This window comes from Geotrypetes seraphini, chromosome 1 (assembly GCF_902459505.1).
Source record: "Geotrypetes seraphini chromosome 1, aGeoSer1.1, whole genome shotgun sequence".
NCBI lineage: Eukaryota > Metazoa > Chordata > Amphibia > Gymnophiona > Dermophiidae > Geotrypetes > Geotrypetes seraphini.
In genome coordinates this window covers 448965726-448978383 of record NC_047084.1, presented here as the reverse complement: position 1 = coordinate 448978383, position 12658 = coordinate 448965726, and the positions used below count along the sequence as shown (strand labels likewise).

The 12658-nt window shown below is 44.8% G+C and overlaps 1 protein-coding gene across 1 annotated transcript in view; it reads right to left on the bottom strand.

The window, feature by feature from the left end:
* Positions 1 to 12658, bottom strand: part of PDZD4 (PDZ domain containing 4) — a 157227-nt gene that overhangs the window by 22002 nt on the left and 122567 nt on the right. Inside the window, exon 4 of the mRNA XM_033920789.1 lies at positions 3032 to 3130. Coding sequence (XP_033776680.1) covers positions 3032 to 3130 — 99 coding nt within the window. The remainder of the gene's footprint in view (positions 1 to 3031; positions 3131 to 12658) is intronic.

The window sequence follows — 12658 nt, the reverse complement described above, 5'->3', positions numbered from 1 at the left end:
GTGTCTACAGTCCATCTTACCCCCTTTGCGAGGCTTCATCTCAGAGCAGCTCAGTGGTCCCTAGTGTCTCAATGGTCTCAAGCTTTAGACCCTTTTTCAGAGACAATTAAAGTCACATCATCGCTGTGTCAATCTTTTCAGTGGTGGATGAATTTGTCAAATCTTTCCAAAGGGCTGCTGTTTCAGACACCTTCACATCAGAAGGTCCTGACCACAGACTCATCCATGTATGCATGGGGAGCTCACCTGGATGGTCTCTGGGTGCAAGGTATAAAAAAATTAGGTCTTAAAACCTCTGTCTTAACAGGGGTAACATTTTTCTGTTCTCTGTATTATTAGACTGCTCCTTGTAATGACTATACTGTATACTCTGTTAGCAGTCACTTGCATTTCCGGGGTCACTTTTTTCCTAAATGTTTTCAACTTGGTTTAACAGAGCTTGTGATCATCTATTCTTTCTACAGTCTGTAAGTCCATCGCCTTAAAGTTGCACCATGACTAGACCTTAAACAATATTTATAACTCTGTATTCATGAGGAACTAGCTAATCTAAAAGTAGACAAAGCGATGGGGCTAGATGGAATATATCTAAGTATACTTAAGGAATTTAGTGATGTTTTGGTGGCCCTGCTGTCTGAACTTTTCAATACTTCTTTAGAGTTGGGAATGGTCAAGAGGATTGGAGATGGATGGATGTGGTTCCTTTTCACAAAACTGGAAGTAAGGAGGCAGCTCCTAAGTGAGGAGTAAATTAATAGAATCGCTGCTAAAGCAGAGGATAGTGCAGTTTCTTGAATCCAATAGACTACAGGATCTGGGTCGCATGTTTTTGCTAGAGATATGTCTCTCAGATGAATCTGATCATTTTCTTTAACAAGGTGATCAGAGAGTTGGATCTTAAAGGAGTGCTAGATTATGGATGTAGAAAGAACAGGTGATCACAGGGTGTGTTAAACCAAGTAGCCAGTATAGAAAAAAAGCTCTCAAACAGACAAAAAATGGATCCTTTTAGAACACCTAACAGATGGGCAGCAGAAAAAAGGATTTCATAGAGGGTTCGTAGAATCAGTTACTTTCTTAAAGACTGTGAGGCAGAAAATCTTTGAATCACCAATGAACAAACAAATTGCGAATTAATAGACTCTGAAATTCAAGAGCTCCCAGATGCACAAAAATTGTACGATTCAGACACAGAAAATGAAGATGCAACCTTTGAACTACCAGATGACAATGCCATGGAAGCAACCAATATGGAACCATATCAGGCAGCGGCAGAGATCAAAACAACATATTTGTTGGAAAGCTAGGATCTCCAGTGATAAGAGAGAGGCTCTTTTTATTGTCACAGTGGGGTTTTTTTTTTAATGAAACTGGTTATATTCATGTGTAAAAGGTACTATATAGTTTCGTTTACAGAAATTAGATAGTTCAAAGTCTAATTCTAATAGATGGTGGCATTGTCATCTTGAAGCTTGGACTTTGGATCTTTTACTATACTATTGTCCCTTAATACTTAAATTTTGGAGATCTATTTGGGATCAAGTGAACAATATATTAGAAAATCCAGTGGCATTGACGTACAATACCATCTTATTTGGTAAGTTAATGAGGGCTAAATATCTGCTCGAAATAGCAAACTTCTCTTTATAATGACAGGAGTTGCTGTACAACTTATTTTGAGGAATTGGAAGAACTGTGATAGATTAAATTACACTTTCTGGTGGGAATCTCTTTGTTATACTTTTAAAATGGAGCGTATGATGGCCATACAACAGGGACATTATAAGAAATTTATGGATGCTTGGGAGCCATTGACAGAATTTTGCAAGGAGTGATTGTTGATTTTGCCCTTTGATCATGCATGTCTAGGGAGCGTGGGGAGTTATTTTTATTTAGAGTGCAATTGTTGGTTATATATAAAGGGGGAGGTTGATATATGTATTTGAAATAAATATAATTTGATAGAATTTAAGTGTTGTTAAAGTGTAAAATGTCTGTAAAATATGTTGCACTTATTTTTTACTTTAAAATGAATAAAGATATTTTTAAAAATAATAAAAGGTGCTATAGAAGAGGTAATCCATTTTTTTGGGGGTGGGGGGTTTATAGGGAAGTGATGGATCTTCACATCCACAAGAACCTGAGGACATGGAGTACATACAGGTAATAAATCTATCCTGTTTGTGCTTTTTTTTTTTCGTTCGTGTCAAATAGAACCAACGGGGGTTGAACGTAACCAAAAGGACAACAGAAAATCAAAGCATGAAGATGTGTATGATTTTAGCTGGTGGACTGACATAGGACTTTCCACAACACCACTAGTGCGCAGTCTTTTTTTTTCTTTTTAAAAGTACATTTAAATGGTAAAGGTAATGGTATACTGCATTATAAAGAAATGTCTGCATAGGGTGGGGGGGGGGAGAGGAACACTGTGTAGCCTGTTTAATGAGGGAACCTTTTACTTGAGATATCCTTGCAAATGTATAATGAGATATCAAACTTTGAAATATGTTTTCTATGAACCATTTTATCTTATGGCATTTCTGGCTATGAAGAGTATTGAGGAAATCTAAGATGATTCCCTTATTGTGCTCTTATGTTTTCTATATTTTCCACTTCTTGGGTGCCAGGTATTTTTCTTTCCTTTTTCAGATTTGATTTCCTATGTTTTTCTACTCATTGTAGTCTTGGATCCAATATGTGGACTTGAGAAATGTATACGTGAATTGTCTTGCTCACAAATTTTCTTGATTTGTAACAAGAGTATATGTTTCTTTTCTGTACAAGATTTTCCTTGGTAAAAAGTTTTTTAAAAAAAAATGTATCGCCACAGTCAGTCTTTTCAGATGCCTTGCAGGAGGTGAGATGCATGTTACCATTTCTCCTCCCTCTGTATGCTTACACACTTTCCCATGCATACACCCACACACACCAATACATGTACACAGTGACCCGAAGTACTCTCAGGGAAGTGGATGCCATAAAGCCATGGAATTTCACCTTTGCTACTGCAGCAATATCAAATTCATACCTCCCCAATGTATATCCCCAAGTCCTCTTCATCATCAGTGCGATAACAGACAGTTAGTCCCAGCTTGTCCTGGTGGTTGGATTTATACAGTTCCACCTCCTGAGGGGAAGAGAAGACATAAGATACATGGACGCATACATTTAGTTATGTGCTAGGAGCTTGGAATATGAGAGGAAAGATCAACAAAGCTCTCTGAACCCTAATTAGGGGCCTCACTGTTCAAATATGAGGACAACAGAATCATTTGGGGAGGGGGTGGTAGGAATGTGGAAGGTGGGAACAGGTAAAAAGAGCTCTATACACTATTCATACTCCCATGCTATTTTCATAGTGATGGCTGAGACGCTTATGAATAAAGTTCCACATAGTACATAGGGCTTGAGAGCAATGTACAATGAGAATTCTACAGGAACATGAAAAGACTGAGCAGTGAAGGCTGGGTTAGGGGTATGAGAGTGATTTGTGGGTGTTGGAGGATGAGGAGACTAAATTGACTAATGCGTGCTGGCATGAGAAAGCCATAACTTACCGTAACAAGTGTTATCCAGGGACAGCAGGCAGATATTCAGCAGGCAGATATTCTCACACATGGGTGACGTCACTGACGGAGTCCTGGTATGCGCCCTTGAAAAGTGAATTGCAACTTTAAGTTTTAGAAAGTTCGCGATCAGCCTGCACCGCACATGTGCGAGTGCCTTGCCGCCTGATGTAGGCGCGCGGTCCCTCAGTTAAGATAAGCCAGCTAAGAAGCCAACCAGGGGAGGTGGGTGGGTTGTGAGAATATCTGCTTGCTGTCCCTCGATAACACCTGTTATGGTAAGTAACTGTGCTTTATCTCAGAACAAGCAGGCAGTATATTCTCAAACCACCAAGCTAACTAGAATGGGATAGTGGGAGTGTTGGCTATCAAGAAAATAAATTTTGTAATACTGACTGGCCGAAGTGCCCATCCCATACAATAATGCGAGGTGAATCTATGAACTGAGGACCAGGTGACAGCTTGACAATAGGAGTAGATCTAAGGAAAGCTACAGACGCCATAGCTCGGACTTTGTGAGCTATGACACGACTTTCCAGGCACAGTCCAATTTGAGCATAGCAGAATGATATACAGGCTGCTACCCAGTTGGAAATCGTTCTCTTGGAACTAGGATGACCCAACTTATTAGGATCAAATGAGATGAAAAGTTGGGGAAATGTTCTATGTGGCTTTGTCCTGTTGATGTAATAGGCCAAAGCACGTTTATAGTCCAGAGTGTGCAAGCATTGGTGGCAGCGCCGTTTCTCCAGCATGAGAATGAGGTTTAGAGAAAAAAACTGGAAGAACAATCGACTGATTGAGATGAAACTCTGTGACCACTTTCCGTAGAAACTTAGGATACGTGCATAGAACCACTTTATCATGGTGAAAATCTACGAAGGGTGGATCTGCCACCAATGCTTGCAACTCACTGACCATCCTGGCAGAGGTGAGAAAAATGAGAAATAGAACTTTCCAGGTGAGAAACTTGAGATGAGCCATGGTCATTGGTTCAAATGGAGGCTTCATTAATCTGGAAAGAACAACATCAAGGTCCCAGACCAATGGAGGAGGTTTGAGAGGTGGTTTTACATTGAAAAGTCCTTTCATGAATCTGGAGACCAAAGGATGAGCAGTAAGAGGTTTTCCCCCAACTGGCATGTGAAAAGCTGTAATAGGGCTGAGATGGACTCTTATAGATGTAGATTTAAGCCCAGAGTCAGATAGATGAAGTAGATAATCCAACACCAATTCCACTGACAAGGAAGTTGGATCATGATGATGAAGGAGACACCAGGAAGAAAATCGAGTCCACTTTTGTTGATAACATTGTTGAGTGGCTGGCTTCCTGAAGGCATCAATAAGAATGCGAAGAGGCTGAGAAAGATGTAATTCATATGGGTTCAGCCTGAGTGAAACCAAGCTGTCAGGTGTAACGATTGCAGGTTGGGATGTAGAAGTGACCTTTGTAATCAGAGTAGGAAAGATTGGTAGAGGAATTGGCTCCCTGATGCTGAGCTGAAGTAGAAGGGAGAACCAATGCTGCCGGGCCCACCGAGGAGCAATGAGAATCATGGTGGCTGACTCTCGTTTGAGTTTGAACAGAGTCTTTAACAGGAGAGGAGTTGGCAGGAATGCATTTAGAAACAGGCCCGTCCAATCTAGGAGAAACGCATCGGCTTCCAGATGGTGAGGAGATTAAAGTCTGGAGCAAAACTGGGACAACTTGTGATTGTGGAAAGCTGCAAATAAGTTCACCTGAGGAATGCCCTATTGAGTAAAGATGAGATGGAGAGTCGCAGAGTTGAGAGTCCATTTGTGAGGCTGAGAAGAGTATTCAGGCACTCTGGAGGGAGAAACACCCTCATTAGAGTAGTATCGAGGATAGCCCCAATGAACTTAAGATGTTGAGTCAGAATTAGGTGAGATTTGAGGAAATTAACTTTGAATCCCAAAACTTGTAGGAAGGCAATGGTATGAAATGTTGCCAGAGACACCACCTGAAATGACACAGCTTTGATCAACCAGTCATCCAGGTAAGGAAAGACTTGAAAATCGTGGGATCGGAGAAATGCAGCCACAACAATCAGGCACTTCGTGAAGACTCTGGGAGAAGATACCAGACCGAAAGGAAGAACCTTGTATTGGAAATGATGTCCATTCATTTGAAAACGAAGGTACTTGCAGGAAGCCTGGTGAATTGATATATGCGAGTAGGCTTCTTTGAGATCAAGAGAGCATATCCAATCATTCTGATCCAGATGTGGATAAAGAAGGGCAAGGGAGAGCATCCGGAATTTCTTTTTGACTAGAAATTTGTTGAGACCTCTGAGATCCAGAATGGATCGTATACCTCTAGAGTTTCTCGGGATTAAAAAATACCAGGAGTAGAATCCCTAACTCTGTTGAAATAAAGGAACCTCTTCGATGGCATTGAGAAGGTAGCGGGATTGAATCTCCTGAATGAAAGTAGAAGACTGTATCGGGTCCGAAATAGACTCTCTTGGAGGATGATCCGGAGGTAGGGTATGAAAATGGAGAGTATACCCCTGACGAATGATGCTAGAACCCAGAGATCTGTGGTGATGAGCTCCCACTGATTTACGTAAGCTGCCCTCTGATCGGCTGAGGTAGCAGGTGGAGAATGGGAACTGTGGCTATGCTCCTGAGGAACACGTCAAAAAGGCTGCGTGGGCTTTTGTTGAGCAGCCTGTTGTTTAGGTTGCTGACGTGGTTGCTGCTTTTGCTTCCTAGACTGAGAAGGAGCAGGAGGAACAGGCTTAGCTGAAAATCTGCACTGGTATGAAGGAACTGGTTTAAAAGTACGGGGCAGTTGAGGCTTCTTCTTTGGTTTAACCATAGTGTTTGAGTAGTCGTATCCATTGATAGACCAACATTGCATTCTTGTAAAGACGCTTACCAAACTTGTCCATTTCTCTACCTTCTCTGCCAGGAGGTACAGATGCATAGACACTAGCCCCCGACGATTTCTTTAGAGTGGATTCAACCACTAAAGATTCATGAAGGAGCTGTGGTTTAGCAAAACTTGGAATAGGAACCACCCTATACAGAGTCCAGATTTTTAGGAGCCACCGAAATGGAGAGAGGAGTCTCGAGGTTCTTATAAAAAATCTCTCATAGAATATCATGGAGCGGGAGCTTCAGCAGGTCTTTAGGAGGCTGGCCATAATCCAAAGCCTCCAAGAACTCCTTGCTATGCTTGGAATCCACTTCTAGCAGGATGGAAAGATCCTCAGATATCTGATGGAGAAATTTAGAAAAAGGAGACCACTCAGAAAAAGCAGAAGGTCTTTGAGGCGATTGTTAAGGTGAATCTGAACCAGAAGAGTCCTCATCTGCAGTAGAGAGTGGTTCCTGTTCCGAGTCTCCAAATAAATCCGAATCCTGTATGGAATGAGGACAGTATGGAAGACTCAGTGTCGAAGCCTCAAGATGCTTGGTCTTATGAGAGTGCTTCTAGTACCGCACCAGAGTAACCTCCCTCGATGTTTGAGTCTAGGATGACTGGTGCCGTGTAGATGGATCAATTGACTCCCGTGTCAATGGTCTCCGCACTGGTGGAGCATCAAATTGAGGTGCAATCTGTGCCATCCGTTGTTCAGACTGAACTGCCTGGAAAGTCGGTGTTGACATGGCTGGAATAGTCAGTATCGACATGGCCTGGATAGCCGGTGTCGACATGGCCTGGATAGCTGGTGTTGACGTGGCCATAATTTGAGTCGGCACTAACATTTGAAAATGCTCACCCAATTCCTCCTGACGCAAATTGTCAATCTTTTGCTTGAGGGAGAGCACCGGTACCACAGGCTTTTTCGCTGGTACCATTGGTGCGGTGCTCTGGTCTGGTGATGAGGAAGCCAATGTCGAGGCACTCACCAAAATCAGGACTGGGTGTTTACAGGACTTTTTTGAGGTCGGCATGACTCGACTCAATGTCACTTTGACCTGAGTCCCAGATGGGGTAGGGGAAGGCTTCTTAGCCGGCTTACCCACTGGATGTTGCAACACTGGAGATGTTTCTGATGGTGTCAATGAGTGCGGTGTTGCCTTGGTTGGTGCCGTCGGTGTCGGCTCCCTCTCCATAGTGACACTGAATAAACGTTGTTGTTGAAGAATGCGGTTTTTCAAAGTCCTTTTTTGAAGTGATGAACAACATGTACAGGATTCTGGACAGTGACTGGAATCTAGACAATGGAGACACCAGCAATGTGGGTCAGTCACAGAGATGGGCCAAGCAGAGCAACCGCACTTCTTGAATCCTGTCTGTGGGCGTGACATCGATGGGAAGACTGCCTCGGCAAAATCAAAATTGAAGGTCAAGGTGGTACAACAGGCCCCGCTGGGCCAAAAATCCGCGAGGGATTAAAAAAGAGATTTTTTTTAAACCCGAAGTAACGCTAGCAAAAATAAAAGAAGAAAAGAACACGAAAATAACTAAAAAGTCACTGATGCGAGAGCGGGAGGGCAAAAAAGTTTTCAACGGTTGTTGAAACGCATCTTCTTAGCTCTGCGGAAACTAAGAAACTGAGGGACCACGTGCCTATATCCAGACATGCACGGTGCGGGCTAATTGTGAACTTTCTAAAACTTAAAGTTGTGATTCACTTTTCAAGTGTCCGTACCGGGACTCCATTGGTGATGTCACCCATGTGTGAGAATATGCTGCCTGCTTGTCCTGGGATAATGAGCAAAAGGATTAGGAAGAGAAAACGAGCAGTAGGGGCTCTGAAAGGAAGGAGAGTGAATAGTTACTGGAAAGTGAGGAAGGATGAGAGTGAAGGGTGAGTGGAGGCTGAGGAAGGGGAGTGAGATCAGTCTGGAAAGTGGGGGAGGAAGGAAAGTGAGAGTGAGTGGTCAGTAGAAGATGGGGAGTGAGAGTGAGCAGTCTGTGGAAGGGGAGTGGGAGTAAAAAGGAAGTAGGTAGGGAATAAGGGAGAGTGAATAGTCAGTTGGAAGTAGGGAAAGTGAGAGTGAGTGGTCAGTGGAAGATGGGGAGTGAGAATGAGCAATCATTGCGAGGTGGGGAAGTAAGGGGAGTAAAAGTAGGCAGTCAGTGGAAGCTGGATGACAGTGAGCAATGGGCTATTGAATGGAATAAAGAGTGAGGGAACAAACCTAATATGTAGCTAGCACTTTCATCTTTTTTTAATCAGATGGGAAGGCCCACCTGTTTTCCAAAAGAGTATTTTATATGCAGATATAGATGTTTATTAAATTATCCCGAGGTATATACCAGTAGTATAGCAAGACAGCCAATTTTGGCTGGGCTTGAGCCCAAAGTGGGTGGGCACAACATTTTCTTTCCACTCCTACCCTCTCCCAACTTAAAATATACATGCCTTAGCTGGCGGGGATCCCCAAGCCCTGCCAGATAAAGACTTCATCCTCTGGTAGCCAGAGCGCCTACCAAGCTCAGAACTGGCAATGTCACTGAGCTGATGCTGACACTGGCAAAACTGAGCATATGTGGTGTGCCAGAATCAGCACTGCACTGCTGCTGAGTGGGCCTGAGCCCAAAGTAAGTGGGCCCATTTATATGCAGCCAACACAACACACAGTTTTATGTGATATATGCGTAGGCATTCTCGATGGAACAGGAATAGGATCAGCACTTTTTTATACATCTTATAAATTATGTGCACATATACCAACTTGTACCAAGTTACTTCTGCCTGGGAGCAGGTGTAACCTTGGTGACAGTTGTTTGGTAGTCTAGTTTGTGAAGACTCATAGGCAAATATGTGCCTTCCCTGCCTAGGTGCCAGCCATAATTTTCAATCTTTTCAGGAGACTTGAGCTAATGTGAAGAAGGCCTTTTTTATGCTGAAAATGCTTTGCCATCTCAAGCCGTTGCTAGAAACTTCTGACTTTGGAACAGGCTATGGTTCTAAGTCAAATCAATTATTATAATATTGCATTGTGTTTACAAGATGGAAAAATCCAGCAAATTCAGAATGCAGCAGCAAAGCTGTTATTAGGAGATAGTTCTAATGATTGTGCTAGTCCTCCTGCCCCTGAAATTATAAATCTTCGGGCAGTCGACGCAAAGCCAGCCTCCTGCCCTGGAAGTGTTCTTTCTGCAGCATCCTGCCTATGCAGGAATAGGAAGTGCTGTAGAAATAACACTTCCGGGGCAGGCAGATGGCAGGAGGCTGGCTTCGTTGTATCGTTGGCTGGCTGAAGATTTTAAATTTCAGCGGCAGGGAGGTGGTTGGTGGGGGAGTCAGGAACTGGGGACAGGTCGTACTGTAGGATCCAGCTGAGAGGGGAGGGCCAGGGTTGGAAATAAGGGAAGGACATGCTGCAAGAGCTGCAGGGGGAGGTGGGTTGGGAAAGCAAGAAGGACAAATCTTGCATGGGCTGGGAGGGGGTTGGGAAGGACAGAGGCCACACGGGCTGGGGGTTAGGCAGGGAGGGAAAGAGAGATACTGACAGTGGGTGAGGGAAGAGAAAAAGAAAATTCTTGGACATAGGTGTGTGGAATGGGAGGGAAAGAGAGATGGTATACATGGGGAAGAGGGAGAATTGTTGAACATGATAGTGATGGAGAGGAGGGAGGAAGAAATGTTGCACTGGGAGGGAGGAGAGTTGTCAGATTCCAGAGAAGGGTAATGAAAGGAGGGAAGAGAGAGATATCAGACCACTGGAATGGGAAAGAGAGAGAGAGAGAGAGAGAGATGCCAGACCATGGAATGGAAGTGAAGGAGGGGAGAGAGAGAGAGATGCCAGACCATGGAATGGAAGTGAAGGAGGGGAGAGAGATATGACATACTACAAGAAGGAGAGATGCCAGACTGCAGAAAGAAGAGGAGAAAAGGAGAGAGATGTTAGACCTCGGGAAGAGGGAGGGAAGGAGAGAGAGATGCCATACCATGGGAGAGGAGAGAAATTCTAGGCTATGGGAAGGAGAGGAGAAAGATGTCAGACCATATGAAGGGGGAAAAGGGAAGACAAGAGTTGTCTGACCATGGGAGAAGGATGAGATGGTGCACAGGGATGGAGGGGAAGGAGAGATAGAGGGAGATGATGCACAACAATGGGTGCGGCAGGGAAGAGATAAGAAGAAATGGGAATATGAGAGAAGAAAGAGGGATGAGGTGGTACACATGGATAGATGGGAAGGGAAGACATGGAAAAATAGATTTTGAGCAGAAAACAGAAATATGGAAGAAAGTTGAATGTTAAAAGGTAATGCTAAAGATAGATGTATGAAATTGGAAAAAACTGACTAAAATGAACAATTGTCTCAAGAGAGTGATCCTATGTTTTGAATGTGCTCAGAGAAGTGAAACTCTGAAGAGGGGGAGTTTACCATCCAGTCATAGCGTACTTGAAATTTGGGAATCACTCTCTGAGTTATGAATGGCGCTTTTATATTCTTATATGTTTATAAATATTTAGTTAAATCCAATCTTATTGATTTTTATAAATAAGTTTGCATTTGAAAGATCATTGGAACATTGATTAGATCTCACTTATCTTTTGAGGAATGACTTTATGGGGTCCCAACGTGGCCCCGTTTTGACATCTGCTTCAGGAGATCCAGTTGTAGATTTGCATAGCTCTCATTCAACAGTTAAGGGCTGACAAATGCTTGGATGTCCGTGAATATTGATCTTCACCAAAGTTTGCTCAATGATTCCAACCGGTTGGAGGGGCCTTAGGTGCCTTGGCGCTTTGGCCAACCAGAATCTTAGGCCCCCTCCCCAGTGCATCCTACAATTCACTGGGAAGGGAAAGGCCTGCCAGTTTTGTGAAGGTGGGCCTGCCGGCTGGAGGCTGGAAGGGTCCCTCTGGTTGGCCAACTACAAAAGGTAAGGGGGGGCTCTGGTAGGCTAGGAGGGAGTTCAGGTGGGCTAGGCGTGGGGGTGGGGGTACCGGCTGTGCTGGAGGTGGGGGGTCAGGTGGTCTGCTTTGGTGGAGGGGTTTGGGGTATCCAGCAGGAGGGATTGAGCATCTCTCCTGCTGCCGATGCTTGTGGGGGGGGGAGGTTTTCGGGGGTGTCCGGGAGGAGGGATTGGGCATCCCTCCTGCCATGATCGCTTTGGGGGGGCTGGATGACGGGTTCACGATTCTCTAACCGGCGCTTATAACAGATGCTGGTTAGAGAATCGTGGTTTTAGGCAAAGGAATGGTCCCTCCCACACTTAAAAGGTCTTGTTTTGGGCATTTGGGACTTGGGTGAATTTTTTTTCAGGAATAGGGCTTAAAGATAGACGTAGTGGCGGTCTGGGCAATTAAATGCCTGAATATACAGGTAGGCCATTCTCCAAAAAACACACATTTTGGATGTTTTTTTTTTGAGAATGAACATTTCCTGCTGCCTGCTTTGGGCGCCTAGGCCCTGATTCTCAAAAAGTGCGTCCCGATTTTAGGCAGCTGTAGGCGTCTTACAGCTGTCTAATCAGCCAATCGGGATGCACGTTTAAAAAAAAAAATGCTCCCCAGGCAGGCCTGAAGGCACCTCCGGGAGCCTAGGGAGACCCGCAAGACGCCTAAGCTCGCCTAAGGGCCTTAGGCGAACCTAGGTGGCCCTACGCGTCTCCCTAGTAGAGGAAGAAACCTTAAAAATGTAGGCCAGCAAAATGCTGGTCTACATTGTAAGTAGACGCAGCTGCTATACTTATCGCGGCAAGGGATCTCTCTGCCGCTATAAGTATAGCGGGCCGCGGCCTGTCCGATCGGATGCCCCCCCCCGACATTACCGATCTCCCTCCCACCCCGACACTACTGATGCTGGCAGGAGAGTGTCCAATCCCTCCTGCCCGAAGACGGCACCCCCCCCCCCTCCTGCCCGAAGACGGCACATCCCCCCCCTCCTGCCCGAAGACGGCACATCCCCCCCCTCCTGCCCGAAGACTGCACACCACCCCCCGGCGCTAACAACCCCCAAACTAACCTGTTCTTCGGGCCAGACGGTTCTTTCCCGTCTAGCCGGTAAGCCCGCCTCGTCGAAATGAGGCGGGCTCGCCCCTTCCCGGCCCATCCCGCCGAAGCCTAAGGCCTGATTGGCCCAGGCTCTAGAAGCCTGGACCAATCAGGCCTTAGGCATAGCGGGTCCGCCCATCCCCACTTGGCCAATCAGA